This window comes from Cheilinus undulatus, linkage group 9 (assembly GCF_018320785.1).
Source record: "Cheilinus undulatus linkage group 9, ASM1832078v1, whole genome shotgun sequence".
Classification (NCBI taxonomy): Eukaryota; Metazoa; Chordata; class Actinopteri; order Labriformes; family Labridae; genus Cheilinus; species Cheilinus undulatus.
In genome coordinates, this window is record NC_054873.1 from 9,026,917 (window position 1) to 9,054,390 (window position 27,474).

At 39.7% G+C, this 27,474-nt stretch overlaps 1 protein-coding gene across 1 annotated transcript in view; it reads right to left on the reverse strand.

Annotated features, from left to right (window-relative positions):
• Positions 1 to 438: 438 nt before the first annotated feature.
• The window catches only part of syt12 (synaptotagmin XII), a 49,187-nt gene continuing 22,151 nt past the window's right edge, over positions 439 to 27,474 (reverse strand). Inside the window, exons 2-8 of the mRNA XM_041796047.1 lie at positions 23,931 to 23,991; positions 23,017 to 23,210; positions 20,470 to 20,874; positions 11,194 to 11,409; positions 6,781 to 6,901; positions 6,085 to 6,218; positions 439 to 2,930 (exon numbers count right to left, since the gene is read on the reverse strand). Coding sequence (XP_041651981.1) covers positions 2,757 to 2,930; positions 6,085 to 6,218; positions 6,781 to 6,901; positions 11,194 to 11,409; positions 20,470 to 20,874; positions 23,017 to 23,210; positions 23,931 to 23,976 — 1,290 coding nt within the window. The 5' untranslated portion in view covers positions 23,977 to 23,991 and the 3' untranslated portion in view covers positions 439 to 2,756. The remainder of the gene's footprint in view (positions 2,931 to 6,084; positions 6,219 to 6,780; positions 6,902 to 11,193; positions 11,410 to 20,469; positions 20,875 to 23,016; positions 23,211 to 23,930; positions 23,992 to 27,474) is intronic.

Sequence of the window (27,474 nt, forward strand, 5' to 3'; positions counted from 1 at the left end):
ACAAACTTGGGGGCTACTGGCATCAAATGGCTGGTCAGTCACTGTAAAAAGGGTAAATATTTATGCAGTCACTTATTTTACATTACATATTTTTATTTTATTGACAGTACTTTGTAGATTATTTTTCATTAAAGAGGGTTTAAAAAAATACTAATTATTCTGACCATGATTGATTATTAAAATCAATAAAAGGGTAAAACATCCAAGGGGGTGAATACTTTTTTATGCACTGTTTACTCAGACCTTAATTCCTTTAAACTTTTCTGCATCATAGTTTTTCAGCATCAAAAAATAAAAACTTGGCACACAGCTTCAATTAGATAAACAAACAAGACCCTTACTGTTGAATTGCTTTTATTTCAAACAGCATTCACACAATACACTGTATTCTTGAGGCACATTCACATCAAGTGCTAAATAAGTTCATGCATGGTAAAATGTAGGCTACAGCTCGGATGAACTGAATGCAGATGCTGACTGTAAATGAAAATATTGCTTTGTTATTTGGCACAGTAGGAAATATTGTCTATAATATGAGAGCAGGTGTGTTAATTTGGATCGATTCTTCAAAGTGAGGTGAGGAATGCAGTCAGAACTCGACCTTAAAATGTAGAGTTTAAGCCCTGCTTAAAAAAAAAAACACAACAATGCATAAGGCTGATGACGCTTTTAGAGTTAGAGCGAGTATTTCACATGATAATTCACATTCAAAAGTTACAACAAAACAGCACAGTTGCACAATGTGGTAGAGAATATCTCAGACTGATAAAAAGCCACCTTGACATTCTGACTTTTACGAGGCTCCTGCACCGTTATCTCTAAACAGCTAAACATTACAGTATGATAAAGTTTGCAGGTTCTTTGAAAGCTGGTGGCAAGTTCCTGGTGTAAATTCAGAATATCAAGGTATTTCCTTTAACATAAAATAAACTGTTACCCCATTTAAAAGGGCTTGTATTCTTTTATCACATGTTAAATTCCCAGAGGTGTTTGATAATAATCCATCGATCAGCAACAATATTTGTGGTAATATAGTGTATGAATGAAGTCAGAGTTTGATGTTTAAGTGTTATTTGAACACCTTGATTTGCAAGGAGAAGAAGTTAAGTACATTATTTACACTGTTAAATATGCTTATGCAACTCGTATTGCATTGATAATGATAAAAATAGAACAACAATGTCTACATGATAGTTACATCTGATTTGGCCACCCTGTAACAGCTGCTACAAATTACAATTATTTCACCTGGATAAGAGTACCTGGATTATTTTTTTCAAAAGCACAATAAATACAGAACACATCGAAACCTTTATTATTCATCAGTCTCACTGTGAACAAATGACACAAGCAAATCCAGTAGAGGTTAACGCAACTCGGCTCTAAAAACAGCTACGAAATCAATCAGGTAGGCGCAACTGAAAAGAGAGAGAAGTGTTTTCCTGAAAGAGAGGAAGTGAGCTCACCCCTCCGTCCAGTCAGTCTTTCTTTAGAGAGCTATGACAGGCTACAACCAGAGTAGGCACCATGCAGAGAGGGAGGGGGGGGTCACACCTGCAGAGGCTGGGCTCCTTTTTGGGAGACAAAATTTGCCTCTAAGTCCAAAAAGAAATGTGTGATCAGGAATTTAATTGGAAATATTCAGAGGATGACATTATAAGCTTCCCTGTAAAAATTAATTTTTTAAAGTATTTCCTAAGTGAAGAACTTCCTCCAGAAGACCAAAGTGAATGTTATTGACTAGCCAGCACAAAGCCTTGACTTAAATCCCATTAAAAACTTTTGGGGTTAAATGAAGTCCAAAGTCCGTGCCAGAAGACCATCAAATCTAAAGGATCTTGAGAGATTGGCAACTATCAAAATAAGGGGGGCTAATAATTTTGGCCATTGGTTTTTGTGAGCAAAGTAAGTTAATGTTTGTGTGAAAAATCCCTTGCTCTGTTTAACAGCACTTGGGAAATACTTTAAAAAATTAGGGGCAAATAATGTCGTCCTTATCTGTACACACTATTTATTCATGTGTTATTTCAGATTGGTTCTCAAGCTAAGAGGGCAATCTTAGGGAAATTAAAACCCATATTTCAATGTATCATGTTTGCTGTTTGGGATATGCTCTGCTCCTTCCTAAATGCCAGCATTACCCATAATGCATCCAAGCCAGGGGGAAACAAAGTATGTAAGATTAAATTCAAACAAATGACTGATCCAGAGATCACTGAACACATCCTTCTGGGGAATGTTTAAGGTCTCTTCCCTTTACACAAGGATAAGGTGTTTACATTATTTTGTAACTCACCATCACCTACAAAAACTCAAATCCTAGTGAGCGTTTTTGTCATATTTCTTGTGAACATGTATCGTCACACTTAATATAAGCCCCACTCGTCAAAAAGTCCAGATAAAGCTCTTAGATACTTGTAAATCTGAGAATATCTTTCAATGCAGCAGCATTTTTGGTTGTCCTGAAAAGGATGTACCTCAGATTAAGAAGTCAAGCCCTCATCTTTGCTTTTAATATCTTGTGTGAGGCTTACAGTAGGCATAATGACATTGCTTTCACCCAAAATAAGACCAATATACATGCTAAGATTTGAGATTTTGCATCATGCGACACATCACAAAAAGTACCGTCTTGTGAGCCTGAACCTCTTGATAAGATCAGAGCATCCTGCCACAGAAGGAGGAGGGGTGAGTGTAAAGTGAAGAAGCGAGTGTTTTACTTGAATCAGGTCATGTGTGCACGAGGTTAGACTGGACTAGATCCGACGCAGAGGGTGCCACATGGACACAGGTTTCCTCAGAGTGGCCAGCATCTGGTTCCAGTGGGTGATCCCCATCCCGCTAGCCTCGGGGCCGATGATGACGTGACCCAGGTTCTCGCCCCGGCCGTCGTCTGTTGCCTCAGCCACCGTCACCCTCAGGGAGAGCTCCTGCAAAGAGAGGAGCACGGTTACACAACCTGCTGTGTGAGCATGACTCAGCCCTTTCTTCACAGATAGGTATGGATCAGTTTCATCAAACATGCAATAAAATGTGCCATTTTATTTGGCTTTTAATCTTTTAATCTAACTTGCATTTAAATTTATGACAGTTTAGTCCTATTTAAATAGCTGTAAGCACGTTTGGGATTTTATAGATTTATGCAACTGTTAAAAGGCCTGTTTTATACTGCAGGACTGATGTTAAAGTTGGGTTTATCAATTTTACTCTGTCAATCAGTCCTCTGAAATATTTAAGCAACTACTAAATAGGTGACTGGGATATTTTGTGCAGGCATTCATGTCTAAAGAATACTTTACTGTGACTGCCCTATGGACATCAGTCTTATAAAAGCTGGTAATCAAATGTTGCATAAATGTTGCATAAACTAAGCTTTACATCAGCGGTGTCCAAACTTTCTTCACCTCAGGTAACATACAGAAAAAGATCAGGATGACTGAGTCGCTTTGATATGCATTAGTGTACTGAGGTCAGTAAAACCACTCCAGTGCAGGTTAAAGATACAATATGTATAATTTCTGCACTGACATATCTATATTATTTTAGAAAGTGACCATTCCTATGAATTACATTTTTCAGCCATAGCTAAAGAAGCTTTTTTTTTAAACAGCCAACAGAGACAGCTACAAAGGCTTTAAAAAGAGCTGATAAAATGAAAAAGAGGGAGGAAAGACATTTAATTTCCCTTGATTTATGGCCTAAGTATTGAAAAATGTATTTATGAGTTTATGGTCTAAATTAAAAGCCTTCTTTAAAATTAAAACAAATGTTTGCTTGGAAGTGTATGGTCAGATTAAATCAGAATGGAAAGTTAAAGCTCGGTATTCTTAAACAGGGCTACCTGTGCTACCACAGTAGCCTGTCAAAACAGGAAAGTGACATAACAATGTGTTTTTACAGCCTTCCTTCCAATATGGTTACCTCACATAAAAACAAGATCAACATCTTTACAGATGGCATATCAACTTTCTTTATACTGTAAATGCAGACCACAGATCGGTTAAGTTTATTCTTTACTAATACTAGTTTTGTGATTTAAATAGTTAAACTGCAACATTGTATACAACATTTCAAATACATATTATTCTTATTATTAAGTGATTTCAGTGTGCATTGCCCCTTTAACCCACTGAGCCCTTTGTAATTTTAACCATTACGTCTCACCTGGACTTTTTGTTTTAAAAAGCTTGTAAACATAAATCTTGTGTCAAGTTTGAATTATCCTTTTTTTCAGGACAACCTGAGCTTTAAGAATATGTTTGTGCTGCAGTAATGTCACTTGAGTTTTGATAAAGTTATGGGACTATAAAGATGAAAAAAAAAACTCAACCAAAATTAAAGCTCACAGTAAATATTATGACTAAGGGTTTTTTGCACAAACTTTTTCTCCCATCTCTTTGGAACCAATATGTTAAAAAAAAATTCTGTGACAAAAAATCACAAAACACTCACATATAAAAAAAGTCCTTGTGCTTTTGGGAATTTGAGTCATTATTCAAAGTGCGGTGACTCTGAGGAACATATTCCAACCACTCTGGGTCTCTTTCTCTCTATTATGAGTCATTCAGGCTCTCTTCTCCAGTTTCTAAGTCTGTACGCATGTGCTGCATGTGCAAAGTAGGACATGACATTAAAAAATGGATAATAAAATGGATAAGAAGATGTCCAGTATCAGAGTTACTGGTGGGAATTTCATCTTAAAAGACCCTGAAAAGTCATCTAAGTTCCAGGCTCGCTAGGAAATGTTCTGTAAGAGGTGCGGAGGTGTGGATAGCGTCACTAGAATGGCTGATCCAAAAGAAATTCAACTATGAATGACACGTATCACTTCTTGTCGTGTATGACAATGCTTTCTTCTGAGGGTTAAGGTGACTCGCTGTTCATTCTGACAGGGAAGCTAGGCTGTACAGCATGGCAGGCAGGTATAGTTTCTATGCGTAATCTAGTGAATTTTAGGTAAAAATTGGACAATACTGGCTTAAATGTATGCTGTATCAGAAATGTTTTGTGCATTTTATTTTTCAACCAGAAAGCCTCTGTGTCTGGCGCTATTTTGCAGTGCAACCTTCGGCCATACGTTCTTCCGCCTCTGAATATCGTCATCTCCTGATCAGCTTTTAATGTCTGTAGCTTCGACAGCGAAGACACGAACTAAGCTTTAACAAAACTGAGATGAGCATTTCAACTTAAGTGATGAAGACATGCTGTTAACTGTGGACACGAGCAATTTACCTGATGGTGTTGGTGTGGAAACTGTGAGTCCATGCCTACGATCGTGGAGAGCTACTGCTATCATGAGTGGGCCTTCACAACCCATTTCTGATCTAGGATACCAGCTCACAGATGCCTGCAGCCTGCATCACTCTCCGTCCAGAGTTCCCTGCCTTCCTGAAGGCCGATGTTTTATGGACTTCCTTCAACTTTCTAAAGATAATTAGGAGAAATTGACCCCAACCTGAAGAGCTAAATAAAAATGTGTCATCAAAGTAAGCGGCTTGTTGATATCAAAGCCTGCAGACTCAAACAGCTGATCAGGAACACTGAGGTGGAAGAATATGTAGCCGGAAGCTGGCATGACAAACCAGTGCCAAACTCAGAGGCTTTAAAAATTTCCATTATAGCTTACAATTGAGCCACATTGTTTTTTGGTCCACTTTTACCTAAAACTTGCCTAATCATGCTGAGAAAGTGTACCCGTCTCTAGCGCTGTTTAGCTGAGCTGGAATGACCAGCGAGTTCTCTTAAAGGGGCAACACACACTGAAATCACTGGAGGCCAAAGTCACCAGTATGGCCAAGTACCTCATCTGTCCCAACTTCAAAAATACCAAAATATCAATTTAAACAGTATTTAATAAATTAAGCAAGAAAAAATTGAATAAAAACAAGTAGGAGAACTTAAATCCCACAAAGTCAGTAAAAAAGATCTTTGTGAACAGCTTTCCTTTTGTTGTTTGATTGTTGTTTTTTTGCTCTGTCATTGTTATCCCATTTTATTCTTCCTCTCTCTGCCCTGACCTGAATTCCCTCCGCAGACCGAGTAAAGCCTCATGTCATGATTTCATCATGCAGTCTAACGTATCACCTGCAGGACAATAGACGGCACAGAGAAGATCATGGCCTCATTGAAGATGGGGTTGGTGTCATCTCTTTTGGTGGAGGTCTTCTTCTTGCTGATCTTCCTCCCATCTTGCAGGAGATACACTTTGACAAATGGATCTGATAATGAACGCAATTCAGTCAGAACACATCCAAACACAGACAGGTTATAGAGCATGCAATAAACTCCTCATTAAAGTGTAATGAATTCGAAACACTGTCCGGCACACACAATTACCTCTGTGCATGATAACAACGGTGTTTCAGTGAGTCACCTTTATCAGTGCAATGCTTGTGTAATATTTATCCAGGTATTAATGTGTGATGGGAGTTGACAAAGAGAGTCTGATGGTTGCTCAATGTGCTCTTGGGAAATGGATGAAAATTTGAAACATGCAAAACAGGGGGAACAAGGCAGACAGAGCCTGAAAAATTTGACAGACAATGGGAATACTTAAAAAGATTTAGTGCATTAAAATGACTAATGGCTGAATCATTTAGAGCCAACATGTTGCTTTCTGCCTCAGGATTTGAAGGATTCTGATAAATTGTGGATGAATTTGCAGGTAGAGACAGACTTTATACACAGTTTATACAAAGAGACACTTATCAAGTTTCTGCTGACATATGTTGCAAATAAAACCCAAACGCAGACAACGGCAAACAAATGAACGGCCCTGACCTGCAGTGTTCTTGCCATTAGTCCACACCAGGTTCTTACACTTTGCAACGACCACTGTGAGGCGCTCTGCAGTCGGCAAATAACTTAGAGACAGCAGGATTTCTCCGACTGCATCCACAGCCTGTGAAGTAACAACACAGCATGACATTTAATATACAGGTTCATTTCAAAAAACAAAACTATCAGGAAAAAGTTACTTTTTCCTGTCATTTAATTCAAAAAGTTATGCTTCCATATATTCTAGATTCATCTCATACAAAGTTAAATATTTTAAGATTTTTTTTTGTTTGAATGTTGATGATTACATCTTAAAGCTCACACAAATCAAAACATAAAAAAAAGATTTCTAATGCAGAAATGTTGACCTTCTGGAAAATTATGCTCACATAAGCACTCTTTTTGCACAAACAACTGCAGCTGTATGATGTGACATGGAGCCAATCAGTCTGTGGCACTGCTGGGGTGTTATGAAGCCCAGGTTGCTCTGATAGCTGTATTGGCGAATCTGGTGTCTTTCAGAGATTCTCTACAGGGTTCATGTCAGACCAGTTGGCTGGTCAATCAAACACAGTAACACCATAGTCAGCAAACCAGTTTCTGGTAGTTCTGGCTTCACTGTGGGCAAGTCCTACTTGAAGAGGAAACCAGTTTCTCCATAAAACTTCTCAGCAGATAGAAGCATGAAGTGCTCTCCTGGTAGATGGCTGACAGAGTTGACTCTGGACTTAATAAAGCCGATGATATGACACTCCAAACCATCACTGACTGTGGAAACTGACAACACTGGACTTCAAGCACCTTGGATTCTGTATCTCTCTGATCTTCCTCCAGACTCTTGGACATGGATTTCCAAATGAAATTTAAAATTACTTGTATCTGAAAACAGGACTTTGGATCACAGAGCAATGGTCCAGCTCTTCCTGCAGGTGAGACGCTTCTGATGCTGTCTCTGGTTCGGGAGTGGCTTGACATGAGGAATGGGACAGTTGTCGCCAAATTCACTGATATGTCTGTGTGCTGGCTCTTGATGAACTGACTTCACTACCTTGAATGGTTTTTGCTTGACAATCCTCTCAAGGGTGCCGTTGTCCCTGCTGCTTGTGCTTCTTCTTCTACCCCACTCTTTTCATCCACTGAACTTTCTATCAATGTGCTTGGATATAGGCTTTTGTGAACAGCCAGTGTTGTGGCAAGAGTTAACCCCTTAAAGCCTGAAAACACAAATAATAGCCAGAAAATCCAAATTTCCATCAAATTTAACAGATGTATTTTTAGGATGTCATTTCATTCATTAGGTGTTTTTGGTAACTGATAATCCAGTTGAGGGCATTTTTATCATTTATCAGATTGTATTCATAAGTTTTTTGAGTAATTTATTTAGCATATTGATTAAAAAGAGGTATCATAAAAGTATGTATCAAATATGATACAACAGGCGTTAAGGGGTTAAAGTGTAAAAGACGAGTCAGGAGTCAAAATGAGTCAGATGCAGCATGGGCGATATTTATTTAAAGCAAATAAAGCTCTTCCCAAAGTCCTCTTTTATCCCTCTGACTCCAAACATATTTTCCCGGTATGTACTGATGTTTTGTTTAAGTCTGTAGTTTCTACATAAACACATTAATCACTGCATATCACTTCATCAGATCATTCTGACTCAGACTTCTTTGCTAGGAAACATCTGTTTTCCCATAACCGGCAGTTTCTCTGTTCTTTTCCATCACAGGAGCTTGAGGCTGCGTGAGGACAGCCATGTGAAGTCTGATCCATTACAGCGGCATATAATATTTATAAAAACATGATATATCTACACCAGCTTCTTTGGCAATGATCTTCTGTGGCTTATCGTCCTTGTGGACGGCGTTGTCATGATCGTCTTCTGGACAACTCTAAAGTCAGTCGTCTATGTCGATCCAAACTAAGAGACCATTTAAAGGCTCAGGAAAGCTTTGCAGCTGTTTCAACTCAGTTAGCTGGCTAGAGTGTGACACCATTAGTTTACAAAATTGAACTTTTTCACAATATTCTAATTTTATGAGATTTGAATGTTGGGTGTTTCTTACCTGTAAGCCATAATCATTAAAATAAAAAGAAATAAACAGTTTAAAATTTTCACTCTGTTTGTTATTACACATTATATGTGAGTTTCACTCATTTAATTATACTGACCTACATGAACCTTTCCACAATGTTCTAATTTATTAAGATGCACCTATATATACAGCGCTTAACAAATTTATTAGACCACCTGTCATAAAAACAAGAAAATATAAATATTTTTTAACTTTTACTTTAATGTGGACTCTTTCATTTTCAGTGAGCTCTTCACGTTTTACCATTTTGAACAGGAATGAGGAATTTCAAACTGAATTCACCTTTTTATACCCAAATTTGAGCTGGCTCACTGGGCTTCTCCGAGAAGTCAGAAATTAATCAAGCATAACATTCAACCACTAAAACTATTTTTTCTGTTCAGGAATGCAAGTAAATAACTATAATTTGACATATTAATCAAGAAATAATAATATGCTTTACTATTTTTTCACTTTTTTTCTTTTAAATCAGTAAATTTGAACATTCATGGATAACAGTAATAACTATAGTTTAACATTAAAAAGATCATTTCAGTTAAAGAGCTTCTACATATTGGTGTATTAACCATTGCAGAAACATCAAAATGATTTTGGTAATTACCAATGCTGTTAATTTAGGGCGGCTGTGGCATAAACCTTACTTTGGTTAGGGTTAGGGTGGTCTAATAAATTTGTTAAGCACTGTACATATCCACTACAGGTGCAATACCCATTCTGGCACAAGCCATACATTTTTATCTACAGCCATTTTACCACACAGTAATCCATAATTCATTGTTTCGATATGTCTATAGAGATCTGTCTGAGGGACTAGAGCAGTGATACTCATCACGTAGCTCTTGAGCCACATGTGGCTCTTTTGTGATGATTTGTGGCTCTATTATGTCTTAATTTGAAATATTATTCCCTCAGAAAATCTTTAAAAAGGGAAACTATGACCTCAGAAATTATCCATTGAAAGTCACATTAATCAATTTGAATCCCCACATTTATATAGTTGGCTTTAACTGTCAACCTTTATTTTTTTGTCTGTATATTTCCATTGCCCTTATTTGCAATTTGTTGCCATACTTTTTGCCACTTTTATTCCATTTTCACTGCTAAAGCCCACTTTTGCATTTCTTTTTGCCACTTGTTGCCCATTTTTACTACTTCTGTGGTACATTTTTTGACATATTTTTTGCCTCTTTTATCCTGCTTTTTGCTATTTCCATTTTTTCCCTTTTTTGCCACTTTTCGCTCATATAAGCTGTGTTTTACCATTAAATGCCACTGTTTTCATCATTATTGCCATTCTTTGCTGCTTTTTGACAATTATTTTTAGCACTCATTTTTTTGCCATGTTTTTTTGGCCATTTTCTTCCACCTGTAACTCATTTTTTGGTAACTTCTCACCCATTTTTGCCACTTTCTGCCATATTTTGCCACTTTTTCCTTCCTGTTTTTTCACTTTTCACCCACTTTTTACCACTTTATGCCTACTTTGCCCCCTCTTGTCCCTTTTTGCCACTTGTTTGCCACTGTGTGACCATTATTTGCCACCTTTAACTTATTTTTATTGCCATTAATAAGTTCTTGCCACTTATCACCACTGACACTGTGGCTCTTGCAGAGGCATTTTTCAACTATTTGGGCCTTTGGTTGAGCAGGGTTGCGTAACACTGGGCTAGAGCTATGATCTTGGGGTGAGGGATCCTCCCCTGGGACTTTTATGGTTATATGAAATCTACTTTTATGCTATTTTATTCTGTCTTGCTCCCTAATTTATATCAAAAATACATGTGAATCATTGAAAATAATTCTCAAGGTATACCTTGATACACACCTATAATGACTATTTCTTGAGACCCCTTGGAGCAAAAGCCATTTTCCTGCCTTTAATGGTAAAACCTCCAGTAGCTGTTTTTTTCCAATAATTATGTATGACACAGATTTTTTTTAATGCAAATTTAAGTAATATTCTGTGGATTAGTATAAAGACTTTCATTTAGTCTATTTTAGAAAATATGACTATATCACTACTAATATCTATGTAGAATTACATCAGTACTTAAAAAAGAATCCATCACCTCTTCATGGACTTGGCTTCTAAATATTATGTGTAGTTCTGCTGAATGCCCAGCAGGGGTCCTAACAAACCAACAAGCTTCCTCTTGCATTTTACAAAATATTGATGATTGAATGTGACAGGAAAAACCTGTCCAACTTGTGTAGGAACTTAAATATCACTTTTTAAAGCATCTTTATTCTCAATACCATCATTTCAACTAAAAAATATCCAACTGTGTTCTCTGTGAAAGACAACTGAGTTTTAGCTGACCTTATTGACATCCTGAAGGTAGAGCCAGGCGTTGAACGGCCTGATGGTCAGGTCTAGGTCTGACAGCTTAAGCTCTGCGACTCCAGCACTGATGTTTCTCTCGTCAGCATCAATACCGAACGCAGCGAAACGCAGGCTGTACTCCTCCAACGAGGCCAGGTCCATGGGGATGGCGTAGCGCTCATCAAAAATCACTGTGAATGCGTTGGTTTGGACCTATAAGAAAGAGAAGACAGGTTTGACGATCAAATTTAAATATTCAACTGCAACATAATTCAACCTGTGGACATCTGAGGTCATTTGGGTTGAAATAAGTTCACTTCACCTTAGGACTTTTACACCACTGTGATAAATGTAATTCATTACACTGGTGCCCTTCTTTCATCCTGTTATTCTGGCCGTGTCTCGTCATGTAGATAATAAAGATTTCCATGGCATTATTAAATTTAGTTTAAGGTTTCTGCTCCCTCTAAAATACCCTAGACATTTTGTTTAAATTCTTCTTTGCTGAAGATCTACCCTCGATTAAACTCCTGACACACTGTACTGCAGTGTATGAACTGTAATGGGAACATTGTTTCTGACAAGATCTGATTTTCTCTGATGAAATTTTCAGAAGTTCAGCGACCCAAACTGAATTTAACCACCTTTACTGTATTAGGATGGTTGAGTTTGAAATAATTTAACTGTTTAAAGTGTGCATGTAAAAATGACACAGAAAGAAAGAGAGAATGAATGTCTTCATTGTCCCTGAGGGGCAGTTCTGTATGCAGCAGAAGTCCATACAACAACTCCCATGGATCTCATCATGATAAACAGGCAGTGAGATGCAGCACAACAGTTTAAGTCTAATGTCAGCAGTGCCTATAACTTATTTAAAAACCCAACAGATGATAAAACACATGACCTCAGGTATCTGCTGGGTTTGGCCTTCCTGGTATAAGTTAACCTCCTTGGTGGCAGAAGTCTACACTTTGAGTGGCCTTCACTTGGAAAACAAGGTTTAACAATATTTCCCAGCCTGTTTATGTTAACCTTGCTAAGGAAATATTGTATAGTTTATTATATTTTTAAAGGTGATTTATCAACATTAAAACCTTTCAACTTTCTCTAAAATAACAGTTTTCAAAAGTCAGTTTATCATCAAGGATGGTGTGTAAATATTTATACTGACTCACTGTCTCCACAGCAATGCTTGAGTGAAAATCAGTTTACACCTATTTTGTCTTAGACACATTGAGATGCAAGTAGTTATTACACCATTTGACACGACTGTGCAGAGCTGGACCATGTGTCACCTCATGGTCCAGATCTTTCCATAAGCCTATGAGCAAGAATATGTGGCTGCTTGCAATAAAAGGTACATTTCTATTTTGAAATTTCTTCCTCCTGAACCGTGACATCATCAGTGGGTGTGTCATATTCCAGGTTTTGAAGACGAGTGGAAATGGAGAAAAAGTGGTCTGCTGAGGATGTTTGGTTGCAATCTGGGCATAGACAGAATTCCAGGTGAAGTTGGAGAGTATTACAAGGAAGAGCAAGTTATATACCAAACTTGCAGAGGAGATGGCAAAGGCTGGGTTCACCTGAACGCCAGACAAAATATTTATAAAAATCAAGACACTGAAGAAGGAATACCGGAACAGCAAGACAGACTTAGGGCAGCAGCAGCTCATTCTGGTAGCAGGAGAGGTGCAAGGTCACTTCCTGTTGTATATGACAATGCCGTCCTCAGAGACCCTGGAAAGTCAGCCAAGTTCCGGGCTCACTAGAAAAGTTCTGCATGAGCTATGAATGCATGGAGAACATAATTAGCAAGGCACAACAATTTACAAAGGCGTATGCCTGCGGCATGGATCCATACCACGTGAGCTCTAAGGGTTAAGTGTAATCGGACATATTTTGGGTACGGGTATTGGAGTCGGAACAATCCTAATTGAAAGTAATCTGACTGCCACTCTTGACTAGCATATTTTATCTTCTGTGTAAAGGCTAATGTATACCCTTTGTTTCTATTTTTATTCTAGAAATAGAAAAGTTTTATTTTAGAAATGTTGATCTGGTTTCAACTATCCACTTTGAAACCAATGTTTTAAGGTGGAAAAGTTACATATTGTTGTCTTGATCGTATCATTTTTCCCTAATTTTCTTCAGCTGGCCTCTAAATGATTGAGATAACCTTTGAATTATTCTCCTGGCAGCCAACAAAGCTTTTACAAAGAAAAACAGACTGAAGGCAGAAAACACCACGACTACTCTCTATCAAAGCAAGGATCTCTGCTGTTGCTGCCAAAGTGACCAGCATTCGATTTCAGGCCATCGAGAGCGACAGGGAGTGTGGAAACGCTGGTTTATAAAGCAGGAGTAACCAAGCAACTAGTTCATGTGCTGAGGAGAAGGGACTTAATAATATCTCTGCTTTTTCCCACCAGGGTTTATTCTTGAGGTGTGAAATACAGTGAGGAATATCTCTGAACCCAACAGTACAGCTCTCATACCTAAACAGAATGAAACATAGCATGTTTCTGCACAGTCAGCATGAGGGATTTTGATCAACCAAAGGCACAAATCACTGTATGACAAAAGAACTGTTCATTCAGAGTGCAGGGTGTGAAGATGCGACCTTGGATCGTGCCTTATATCTTGCAGGTGTGCAGCATCATGATCATACATCCAGCACCTCCACCATGTAGAAAAATGTCCTGCTGCTGCTGTGCAAACATGAACAGGGAGATATAAAGCAGATACAGCACAGAGACCTGCCCTCACAGACTTTCTCAATGTGAGACAGTCTGCCTGCACTGTCAGGATTATTGCTTGGGGGATAACAATGGCGATGTGTGTCGTGAAAATGAGGCAATAAAGGCTCAGGGAGAATGATGGGAGAGTGGCACACACATTATTACAGCCAAAACAAAGATAGAAGCAGAGGGGAGAAGAAGAAATAAGAAGGATGGAAGAGGGAGAGGAGAAAATATAAGAAATAATGAGCAACAGAAAGAAAAGAGAGAGAGGTAGAGAGGAGCGGTGTTGACCATCAGGGTGAGTGTAGCTGATGTCAGCATTTCCTCCAGACCTCAGCCCTCCTCGACATTAAAGAGGGAGCCACTGAAGGGGCTGCCTCCATGATTATTACACCCAGCCTGAACACATTAATACAACAACACAACACGCTGAAACGAGGGGAGCCCTGCTGAGTGTTTGTGTATGTGTGAGAGTGTGTCGTCCCCCGTCAGCCTGAACAAACTGTACAAATCCACAGTCACAAGGGGGAGCGGTGCTGATGACTCACACACACACACACACACACACACACACACAGGGATTAGACGAGCTTTTTCACTCCTGGCAGAGGAGAGCGAGGAGCAGAAGGAGAGCTGCAGGTGCAGCAGATGGAGGAATGTAAACACTTTTCTTTCTCTGTCAGATAAAACCCATCATGTTACGATAGATTTTTATTAAACTGGAGGAATTAAGGGAGTAAGGATCAAGACAAGCAAGGCCTATCTATAAAAGACAGAAGATCACGCACCATAGACTTAAGTCTGAGGTCTTTTTTATCTTTATTTTAAGACTGCAAAGTCTGCTGTGACGGTTCCCAAGAGCACAGTGGCCACCATAATTCCCAAATGGAAGAGGTTTGGCACAACCAGGACTCTTCAAAGAGCTGGTCGCCTGGCCAGACTGATCAATCACAGGAGAAGAGCTAAGAGCAGAGACCAAGAACCCAATGGTCACTGACTGAGCTGCAGAGATCCTTTGTGGAGATGGGTCAAAGTTCCAGATGGACAACCACTGCAGAGTGGTTGGACAGATGATTCTCCTTAATGCAAAACACATGAAAGCCTACTAGGAGTTTGCAAAATGCATCTCAAGGACTCTCAGACTGTGAGAAACAACATTCTCTGGTCTGTCTGGAGGAAACCAGGCACCACTCATCATCTGCCCAGTAGATGGTATGCATTGACGTAACTTCCAGCGGGTGATGCAACTGCTCAGTTGGGCTGAGTGGTAAAACAGTATGAAACACTGCTAGCTGCTCAATGGAAAACGGATGAAAACGGGGAAAAACTGACTCATATCCACTGAAATTGGGAATATTTGGGCTTGAACAGAGATCCATACCATTTCCTAAAGACACAGCGGAATGTGGACAATTATGTGGTCATAACTTGGGTTTCCTGACATTTATTTAAAGATTTATTTTTATTTATTTTCATGCCTTTATTAGATAGAGGAAGGACAGTGGATAGACTCAGAAACAGGGAAGAAAGGGGGGAGAGCCATGCGGTAAAGGGCCACAGGCCAGATTTAAACCCAGGCCACCCGCGTACATGGGTAGCGCCTTAAACCACTCGACCATCTACGATCCGGGTTTCCTGACATTTATAATGGACCTGATTTCAACTACATAAAGCAGAGCCTGAGGGCTCACATCAGCCTGTTCTTCAGTCATTGTTGTGAAACTGAATCAACATTGAAAAGTTTTGTTAACATGATGATTCACATGGTGTATAAATATTGATCTACAGTTGCTGAATATGTTTAATTTTGGGGTGTATTTCAAAACCAGATCTACGAACCCTGGCTGTCTTTCCTAGTCTAGTTCAATTTAAACACAGTTAAGTCCTCATTCTTCTTCTTTCGTGTGACAAATTCACATGGTACAACTCTCAACTTTCATATAAAGTCATATAAACTGATAAAGAAATGACTTCAGTATTAACCAAACAGAAATCACATTAATTCACAAAGGCTAGTTGACTTAATCAGTGATAAACACATATGGACTTTACCGTGTTTTGGTCTCTATAAAAAACAGCCATGTTAATCATGGGACGTCACAGGACTACAGCTATTAAACATATCATCAAATGCCTTGTCAAATTAGATATTATTGTACTGTATGGTTGCTGAAATATCAGGTCTTTATTTCCAGTTAAGGTAAGAAGAAGGGAGAATGGAGTGGAGTTCTGATTATATTCATCATTAACTGAATGCTTGTGGTGTCTACTGTAATAGCCCAGCTTGTCTTGAGGCATTATTAACGTACCATTACAGCTCCAAACATATAAACATATTTCATCTGTTGAGGATCTTTACTGACTGTGGTGAACATCTTCAAAATGTAGTTATTAAAAAAGACGGCAATTTTAAGCTGAAATAACGCAGTTTACTGCTAGCTCTCCTATGAGTGGTTGGTAAGAGACTCATGCTGTGACGTCACATGCATATCCTCTATACCCTTGGTTCCCAACATGGGGTCCGGGACCCCTTTTTGGGGGGGGCACCAGAGATTTCAGGGGGGTCGCGATGGCCTGTCTGCTCTGAGGTTGTTAAAACTAGGTTCACTCAAACTACCTAAAATCATGATAAAACCCATATGAATGGTTCATACTTATGTCTTGCTATTAACACTTGAGGTTTAGGCTAGTGGTTCCCAATCTTTTTACACTGAGCCCCCTTTTCTTATATCTAAGAGGGGCTGGGCCCCCCTCCAGGACCCACACAGATAAAAGTGACATATTGCTTTTAAAAAATACACTTAAATTTGATTTTTTTTCATTGTTTAAAGCAAAACACAATAGCCTAAACCAGAAGTGTTATTGGCAAAAACTTTGGTGTGAACAATTCATAGGGGTTTTATCAGGATTTTAGGTAGTTTGAGTCAGCCTAATTTTAACAACTTTGGGAACCCAGGTTGGGAACCCAGCATCATGCTGTGAAGGTGCTTTTCAGCAGCACAGACTGGGAAACTTGGTCAGGGTTGAGGGAAAGCTGGATGGAATAAGTACATATTGAAAGCCTGTTCTGCAGCACTCAGGAGCTCAGACTGGATTGAAGATTCCCCTTCAAACATCATCTTCAAACACATGGCATCATAGGAGTGTCTTAGGGACAACTCTGTGATATAGAACCCTGTCAAACATCACTGGAGAGACATGAAAATGTCTGTAGACCAACAGTCCCCATCCAGCTTGAATGAGCTTGAGAGGATTTGCAAAGAAGAATGCCAGAAGATCCCCCAGTGTGCAAAGCTTGTTACGTCATATTCAAAAAAAAGACTCAAGGATGTAACTGACTTTTTATTTCTGTGAACTGTGAGCTTCTTTGAGTTTCTTGAATTAAATCAAAGAAGGAAAAATAAACTTTTTCATGATATGTATAATTTGCCTCTGGCTCCTGGTGGTGGCAAAAAGCAGACAACAATGTGACATCTGGTATGTTTATCATTTGTACTTACAAAGCTCCAGGTCAAAACCAGCACAGAGCTGTGGATAATGTGCAAAATGGCAAGCCCAGTTTGGGTATCAATGAAACAAGTGCATGAAAGAGTGAATCGATCCACAACCACTTTATTGACACTGACGATATCAGTCAGATTAACATGTTTACATGCATTTTGGCAGCACAGTTTTAGTCCAACACAATAAATCAGCTTTCACTAGTTGCATGCAAATGCACTGATCGTGATCTAAACCGCATTTTTTTGTGTTTTTCAGTTGCATTTCAAACAGAATAAAGTCGATCCTCCTGATGGAATCAAAAGCTGTGAAATCCTTCCTCCAGCTCTCAGCGGACTCACCACTCAAGCAAATGAAACAGTCTCTGGTGTCAGACAGAGAGGGATTGGTCTGTCAGGCTGCAGGATCAAACCTCTCACCCTGACGTACAGATCACTGGCTCTCTCTTAACTCCAGTCTGGGTTAAAAACCTTCAGCACAGTTCAAGCACTCTAAAGCTGGCCCCCTGAGCAGCTAAAGCTCCAGACGCTACAGACTAACTGCAACTTCACAAAGATATAAGCGTCTTTTATCTTCAGTCCTTTACTTAAGTCGAGTCATCACAGCTAAAGTGCTAATTAACCATCTGAGAGGCAGTTCCTTTCATTTCCCCCCTCAGACCTCAATCTCTGCTACATATACTCATCTGGAGGCAGTAATACTTAAAATCTCTTGATCTCTTTGAAACCATAAAGGCAGCTAATGAGAATCTGCTTCATCTTACAGTGATATATGTTAGAAATACTGCTCTGACTAAACTCTTACTAAAGAAATGGCTGCAGTCAGTCTTAAAAACTACAGAACTTGAATTATCTCATTTCCAAATCGGTTGCCTGTAAATTAAAATCTTCAAGTACTAGACTGTGAATGGGACCATCCATGGCCATTTATTTCTCTTCAGAGCAGCGTGGGATCCAGAACTGTGAGTGGAAACTGGAGGTCTATCGAAAAATGTTGAATACATTTCCTCCCTAGTAAAGGCTGATGACTCAAACACTTTAAACAAGGCTTTTAAAGTATTGTTAAATTGCTAGCATTAATTCTCCTGCTGCTTTTCCTTGTACATGGTTGCATTTATTTGCATATTAACACCATCTGTGGATACAGTTAGTGCTTTAGTGGGTAAAATAGCACCTCTATGGTACAAATGTACAGATCAACTAAACTGGGAAACCATTTGTAAAAAGTGCAACAGACTTCACATTGTACCCTTAAGTAGAATAATTTCCTTAACACCACATAACTGATCTATAAGCCAGTGTGTTTTAATTTACCTGTTGCACTTTGTCTGCCAGTGAGGCACTTTATAATCCAGGTTTTAGGTGAAAATGCAAAACTTTTGTTGCTTTTAGGCCGTCTGTCTACACCAGAGCGGCGTTTCTGTTGCCTGAGTATGGAACAATCCAGACAATCCACATGTGCACTACAGCTGCAGCAAATTGCCATGTGCAAGTGTCACAGCAATCTACACCGAGTTTTCTGTTGTAGTTACCTGCGATTCAGCTTGACAAAGCACAGACAGCTGATTCAGAATGTTGCAAACAGATAAATATGAAAAGGGGAAATGTTATTCCTGTTTTGAGGGTTATAAATGCTAAGAGAGTCGTGCAGGAATGAATCCTAAAACGCAGAAGTGAGTGAGCATTTTAGCACTTTCCCTAGTCTGAAAGTCTCCGGAATTTTTGAATAAGTTTTCGGTTAAATGCCTGATATACAGTCTGTGGTGAACACAAGCTCAAGAGAGTTCAACGTTTTATCCTACAACATAAAATACATCTGAGTTGTGTGTCTTTTCATGTCTTAATAAAGGCGGTTGCTAAAAGACAGCTAACAAGGACTACAGAGTTTGTTGGGAAGACTATACGTCATCATCTGAAGCATGGCGACTAAACCTGCCGTTCTCTTGTATCCACGGGTGATGACATTGAATTCAATTGACCGTGTTGTAGTTCAATATAGCATGACGTTAGCTTTTTACTTTCGTCAGTTAGATTAACGAACTAGATATGATGATTATATGATGTATTTACGAAGATTATCTTTATGAACAAAACGTGTAAGTTTCATAAACTTTTATTGGATATGGATCTTATTTTCAGCAAAAACCCATTGAAAAATCCCATACGCTCAACGCCAAGGGAACCCGTGCCCTGCAAAACTAACTTCCCGGTTTGCATACAAAATTACGTCATGACTGCACCACTCTATTTCGTTAGATAAAGTCACGCTATTAATTTTGGAAACGATTCCATCCATTTTTTCATTAATCATCATGATAATCACTGTTATCACCATTGTTGGGCAGTGAAATTACGGCTCATATAAACACAAAAATGTTTTGCAAGATCAGTCTTGTTATAATGAAAATATCCACTGAGAAAAATTAATTTTCCTGACAAATTTAGCTCCTACAGCCTTTAATTTCTCATGGATGTTCTCACAGAGCACAGCGCTTCCAGCTAAGAAACTTCAGCCCGTAGGCTCTCCTGTCTTCTCCATCAAAAGACAGAAAAAGAAAGATAAAGGTGCGATAATTTCCAAGAAGCAGATATATCTGAAAAATGGTAAATAGAAATATCAGAAACTACACATTAAGACAAAAAAACCTTTCATATGAAATTTCTAGCCTTATAGCCATTTAGATTTAGCCTGACGTGCCGCATAAGCCACGTTTCCGTCAGGTGGTCCAGTTTGATTGAGCATGGTTCGGTACACTAAACCCCAAAATAGTTTGTTTTTCCACAGACACCTGTACCCTCATATGATGAGTGGGCTGCAGAGGCTGTTTTTTAATAACTATATCTTAACTCTGTTAACCGTGTTCAGAATAGATACAACTGTTTTATGCCATTAAGCATAAAAAGGGTTCAGCTTGTATCATTTTGAAACACAACATAATGAAAAGTGTCAGAAATTTTGACAACCTTGTTATCTTAAAGACAAAACATATCTGTAAAAGCAAAGAAAAACTAGAGCATAACTGTGTCCTTACCTTTGTGACTCCCACATTGAGCTCCTCCGGCCCCAGGGAGACTCGAATGAAGCAGCCGGGGAAGTCCCCTTCCTCCCTCTCCAGCAGGTCCTTGCCCTGGTGCAGCATGATGTGGAGCAGTCCCGTCCCTTGTCCCGGCTGCCTGGACGGCTCAAACTCCAGTGTCACCTCCAGCTGGCCCACCGTGAAGTCGTGACCGAAGTTGTTGGCTATGGAGGAGATGGAGCTGAGCGAGTCGGTGGAGATGGATCGGTTGAGCTGGGCCATGCCAGTAGGGTCCAGCTCCCTGCTCATCAGCTCCAGGTGGCCCAGGTCCCTGAAACCATCCGGGGTGTCACCCAGCGCCAGGCTGGGTTTGCGGCTGGAGGTGGTGGAGGCGCGCCGGTGGTTGTTGGCAGCCACTCGCTTTGGAAGGAAACAAGGAAGGGATCATGTTTGTCTTAAAACTAAGATGGACACAAAAATCTACCTGTTTCTACCAAAAACTTTTTCTACTTAAAGGTGAGTGGGTAAAATATGGTACAAAAGACAGATCTCTTTTCTTCAATTTGTTTACATGATGGCTTTTCCACTCAAAACAGTTCTATATGAGCAGCAGAGTGAAGTAAACAGTAACCAAATGTCACACTTTTGACATTAATTTCTTCAATTATCTGAGTAAGTGAAACACTGGATCTGGAAACACTAGGACATTTCCTAGAAGAAGAAATCTGTACTACTGACAGGAAAAACAAGTCATCAGAGGCAGTTTTCATATATGCATAAAACTCCTGACAATATCAAAAGACTTTTGTGTGAGCTTTATTTGTGAAAGGACTGCACATTGATGGAAGTTTAGCACTGTTGCCTCCCAGCACGAGATTCTTGGCTCCTATCTCAGTCACACAGGGTCTTTCCATGCATGCTCTCCAGTGCATGTGTGGGTTCTCGCCAGGTACTCTGGCTTCCTCCCTCAGTCTAAAGACATTCTTGTTACTCTAATTGGAGATCTGGATTCTCTCTAATGCCTGTAGGTGTGAGAGTGAGTGTGCCTGGCTGTTTGTCAGCTCTGTGATTGACTGGTGGTCAGTCCAGGGTGTACCCGATATCTCACTCAGTGACAGCTGGGATTGAACAGCCATGTTTTTCAATCCAACTATACTTTTTCTCCCGCAAGTCCTCTGGTCGAACTTGTGCATGAAGTCTGGTGAGCTGTTGTGTTAACAAGAACATTCACTGCCATATATACTATATGTACTAAAGTATTTGGCCACACTTGTTGATAATTGAATTTAGGTATTTGAATCAGACCTGTTGCCATGCAACAACTTGCCATACAGTCTCCATTTGTGACACAAAATGGGTCATTCTGAAGAGCTCAGTGACTCTAATGGATGCCACCTTTGCAATGAGATGGTTCATACAAATTTCAACCCCGCTGGATATTCCGATATTCCATAGTCATTATTGGAGAGTAGAAGCCTTTTCGAAGGCTTTTGTGTTTCTGTGGGGATTTGTGCCCCCACTCTTTAGACCATTTATGATGTCAGGCACTGGTGTTGGACCAGAAGACCTGGCTCACAATCTCCATTCCAGTTCATCCCAAAGGTGCCTGATGGGGTTGACTTCAGGGCTCTGTGCAGGCCAGTCAAGTTGTTCCACACAGAACTCATCAAACCATGTCTCTATAGTCCTTGTGTTGAACACTTGGGTACAGGCATGTCACAATAGAAAAGTGCTTTAACGAAACTGTTGCCACACAGTTAGAAGCACAACGTTGTCCAAAATGTCTTGGTATGCTTAAGCATTAAGATTGGCCTTCACTCGAGATAAGGGGCCTATCCCAAACCCTGAAAAACAGCCCCATACCATTATCCCACACACACCAAACTTCACAGTTGGGACAATGCAGTCAGTCAGGTAACACTGTCCTGGCATCCACCAACCCAGACTCACCCATCTGACTGTCAAACAAAGAAATGTGATTCGTCAGTCCGCAGAGCACATTTCCACTGCTCCAGTCCAGTGTCGGTGTACTTTACACCACTCAGTTTGACACTCGGCATTGGACTTGGTGATGTGAGGCATGCATGCAGCTGTTCAGCCATGGAAACCCATCTATACAGCTTGTGCTGCATGGTTATTGTGCTTACATTAATGCCAGTGAAAGTCCAGAACTCTTCAGGTATGGACTCAGCAAAGCATTGGTGACTTTATGTCGTTAACCCCATTCTGTGGTTTTATGTGGTGTTCTGCTTTGTGGCTGTGTTGCTGTTGTTCCTGAATGCTTCCACTTTCTGATAAAATCACCTACACTTGACAGTGGAATATCCAACAGGGATGAAATTTAAAAAATGTCTCATTGCAAATGTGGCATCCACTACAGCAACACAGCTTTTCAGAACAACCCACTTTGTATCACAAATGTTTGCAATGAATGTATGGCTAGGTGCTTGATTTTATAACACCTGTGGCAACAGGTCTCATTGAAACACCTGAATTCAACAATAAAAAAGTGGCCAAATACTTTTGTCCATAAAGCGTATGTAAAGCAATGCATCAATGTACCTTTTGTCTGACTTCTGAGAATGAGTTCCCATATTTCTCTTGAAGGTATCGATAGTCAAAGTTGGGGAAGGGAGACGGTGCTGGGAAGGTTCCAGATTTCCACAACTTCCAGATGTTGAGCCCGGCTACACCCAGCAGCACGAAGAAGCCCACCAGGTAGATCCCCACCTCCCAGCCGGGCGGGTTACGCACCACTGAAACACACACCGGCCAGAAGAGAAGTCAAAGTTAGAACAAATCTCAAATGAGGCTTCTTTTATTTAACGTGGCAGTTTAAAAGTGGAGAGGCTTAGAGAAACTTTGTTTTATTTTAGGACCAGAATGAGTTTTTACAAGCTTACAGTCACATTCAGTCGCCACTTCAGACCTTGTCATTTAGAGATGGGTTTTGAGGCAGCTTTGTGAGGCATAAAGTTTTATTTGAATCAGATAATAGTTGGGACACACTCTGACAAAATGCGACCGTCAAATTGAAACCCAAATGCCACTCGGAATAAAATGTCAGAGCCTCTCTTGCTGCATTTCAGAGAAGGATTACAAGCCTGAGCCCGGCTGGCTTTCTTGAGATGAATTGCATCTGTGGGAGGATTCTGACAGCTTTATCTCTGCTTCTTTAACACAAGAAATAAGCCAATTACAGGGAAAAGGAGTGTTTTTTATATAACACTGATGGCCTTCAGCAGCAGACAGAGACATAGATGTTATAAAGCTTTGTGCCACAGAATGTCAAATAAATCTCAGAACAGACATGTTAACGTACATCACTCAATGAAAATCCTCAGACCGTCTCATCTCTTAGAGTATGGTACAAATCACCACGCAAATTCATTATAAAGGGGTGAAATCACAGCTGTCATGCATTAATCTACAGGTGCAGAAAGAAATAAAACAAAGGAATACTGTAGTCAGCTCACCGCTCAGATGGTAGCCTGGTATATCCCCACTCTGAGCCGAGGACATGGTGCAGCAGCCAGCCTGAAAAACAGAAAAACAAATCATATGTTCAAGTGGCTTTTTAATCTTTATAGACCCTGACAGGGAAACGTCAGATACTTAGAGTTGTTGCTGTATTTGGTCTATGCATAAAGTACACAAAGAAAAATCACCTAATTTATTCCAAAAGGCAATTTCCATCACCCAAAGGGGAAAAGAGGTTTATTTTTCCACCCGAAGTGTGTGAATATGCAGCTTTAAGAGTAATCTAGCTGTATTAGTCTGCCATTTCATATTACAACCTCCAGTTGAATGGTTGAAAACAGAGCCTCCCTACTTAGCACTTAATAGTCTCTTACCCTTAAAGTTATAATAAAAAAAAGCATGAATCCCCCTACAGTGCCTATGAAAAGTGTTCACTCCCCTGGATGTTTTCTCCTATTTTTCGATTTAATAAATCAGTCATGGTCAATATAATCTGGCTTTCCAGACAAAAAAATACAAAAATGTCAAAGTGAAAACAGATTTCTGCAAAGTAGTGTCACATCTGGACACTTTCATAGGGCTTGGCCTTTTCAAGTCCAGCCACAAATCTTCTTTTGTATTGAGGTCTGGGCTTTGACTCGGCCACTCCAGAACATTCACCTTGTTGACCTTAAACCTTTTCTGTGTAGCTTTTGCTGTCTGCTTCAGGTCATTGTCTCATTACAAAATTAATCTTCTCCCAAGTCGTTGTTTTCCTGCAGACTGAAAAAGTTTGTCGTCTGGGATTTTCTTATATTTTGCTGCATTTATGTTACCCTCTACCTTTACAAGCCTTCCAGGGCTGGCTGCCAAGAAGCATCCCCACAGCATGATGCTGCCACCACCATACCTCAAACTGGTGTGTCTTCATCTTGTCTGATGGCCAAAAAGGAACCATTTTGGTCTCATCAGACAAAACACATTTCTTCCACTTGACCATGGAGTCTCCCACATGCCTCTTGGCAAACTCTAGTCCAGATCTGATGAGTTTTCTTCACCAGTAGCTTTCTATTTGCAACTCCGCTGTAAAGCTTTGACTGGAAACTCCTTCAGTTGTCATACGTGTCTTGGTGGTCTCTCTCACTAGTCTCCTTCTTGCACAGTCACTCAGTTTGTGAGGACAGCCTGATCTAGGCAGATTTACACGTGCCATATTACTTCCATTTCTTGATGATGGATTTAACTGAACTCCAATGTTGCTCAGTGCCTTGTAACTTTGTTTGGTTCCAAACTTTCCAATAACTTCTTCTCTGAGTTGCTTGGAGTGTTCTTTTTTCTCCATGGTGTAATGGTAGCCAGGAATATGAATTAGACAGTGACTGGACCTTCCAGATACAGGTGTCTTTATACTACAATCTCTTTTGAAGAGGGTGTTTTTTTTTTTTTTTTTTTGGTCAAAGAAGTTATTTGCCCATGATTGATTTATGAAATCAATAAAAGAGAAAAACATCCTAGGGGGTGAACCCATTTTAAAGGCAGTGTATGGCTCCACAGAAAAACACTCTATGAGAGCCTGATGACTCCTGACATCCACCGCTGCTGCAGATGCATGAACAGGATGGGACACATGCATAATAACACTCATGCATAACAAGAGATGTCAGGGTTCTGGTGTACAGGAGAGCCAGCACTCTGCAGCTTTTCATGCCAACTGGAGACTCTCTAAGAGGAGGAGAGAAAGCCGATCAGTGAGGTGATTGTTTGGATTGAAATCCCATAGACTTTGGCATCAAATGGCACAGAGTTTGTTTGCCAGTGCCCTCCAGTAAATTATTTGTTTTGACTGTTGTTTTTATCTGCCAGTGCGGTGGTTAGTGATTGGTGGGACAAAGGCTTTTAAACCACTCAATTTCAGTAAAAGAAATGAGTCTAGACAGAAACTTCTAAATGCTACTGGACTCAAGAAAAAAAAGTGGAACCAATGCATGACGGCCCATTAATCAACCTCATCAGAACTTGGAAGCGACATTACCCACAATGCAGCTGGAATTCAATACTGCAGATGGAGAATAAGCCATGCAATGCCAGTAACAGATCAAACATTTTGAGCAGGAAAACAAAGATCTGGTAAATCCACACCTAGATTCATACTTCAGCACCAACCCTAACTTACTCAGGCAGATAACAAGATTTCATTCATTATCCAAGAAGCTAAATGTAACGTCTTCACAGATGTAAATGGTAAACAGAATTTAATGCCTGAGTGGTTTCTCCTAAATTAAACGGGCTTGGCTGCACCTACAGTCATTCACCACAGCTAATCCTTTTTATCCTCTGCAGACCTGAGCTTTTGTTTGGCATTCAGTTTTAGTTTTTTCCACTTTTTGGGATCAGCACAACCTGATAGTTTTAAAACATCAAGCTTTGTGTTTGAACAAGAATTAGTTTTGACCAAAGAAAATTACAAAACCTCCTGAAGGTCTTGTTTCTGCAGAAAATACAGCAGTAGATTGGTTTTAGAGCATCTGTTTTGGCTGCGTCAGCCAGCTGGTCAGTTGTTGGGGGTCTTCAGGATGTAAGAAATGGTGTCAGTTATTGAGAGAGGTGTGGTGGAGTCATTCTGATGGTGGACCAGGAGGAGTTGGTGAGGCCATGCATGAAGAAAATTTCCCTTAAAAGTGTCTTAGAAATGAGGTGCACAGATAGCCTGGCGACCTAAGGTGCCACCCATGTACGTGGGCGGCCTGGGTTCAAATCCAGCCCGTGGCCCTTTGCCGCATGTCTCTCCCCACTCTCTCCCGTGTTTCTGACTCTATCCACTGTCCCCTATGAAATAAAGGCATGAATAGCCCAAAAATAAATCTTAAAAAAAAAAGTGTCTTTGAAATTTCCTTTTCCAAAATCAACACAAATTACCTTAAATTTCTGGAAAAACTACATGAACATATTTTTTAAATATCCCCTATAAAGGACCTCAGATTTCTTCAAATATTCCCTCAATGCTTCAGTGAATCTTTATAATAAAGCATGATGGACCAAAGTAAATTCCTAAAACTTATCAAGCAAAATTTCTTATCAAATTCCCCAAAATCTGAGGTGGAAAAAGTGCATCACTATTGTACTCAAGTAAAAGTACTGTTTGTCTGGTTAAATTTTACTTGAGTGAAATGTATCTAATTTAAGGTTTACTCTAATTACTGTGTGCTGAGTAGATACTGAGGTGCTGTGCAGTAAAACATGATCTTTCCTTAGCAGAAATAACAAGAACAGATCTCCAACCAGGTTGTTCAGGTGAAGTCATACCTCCATAATTAAGTTAACAGCGTAATTGTGAGTGTGAATTCACTCATATAAAATTAAATTTAACACTTTAATAGTGTCTACCTTGGTCAACACTTTATAGTTAACTTCACTTTTTAAAATGTGTCAGATATTGAACAGTTTGACAGAGCTGCAGTCACTTTAAAATCTGTGGTAAGGTGGGTCTCCTCTGGAAAGAACAAAACATCACCGATTAAGCATATGAGCTAAGCATCCTTTAGGAACACTGAAAGTCAGAGA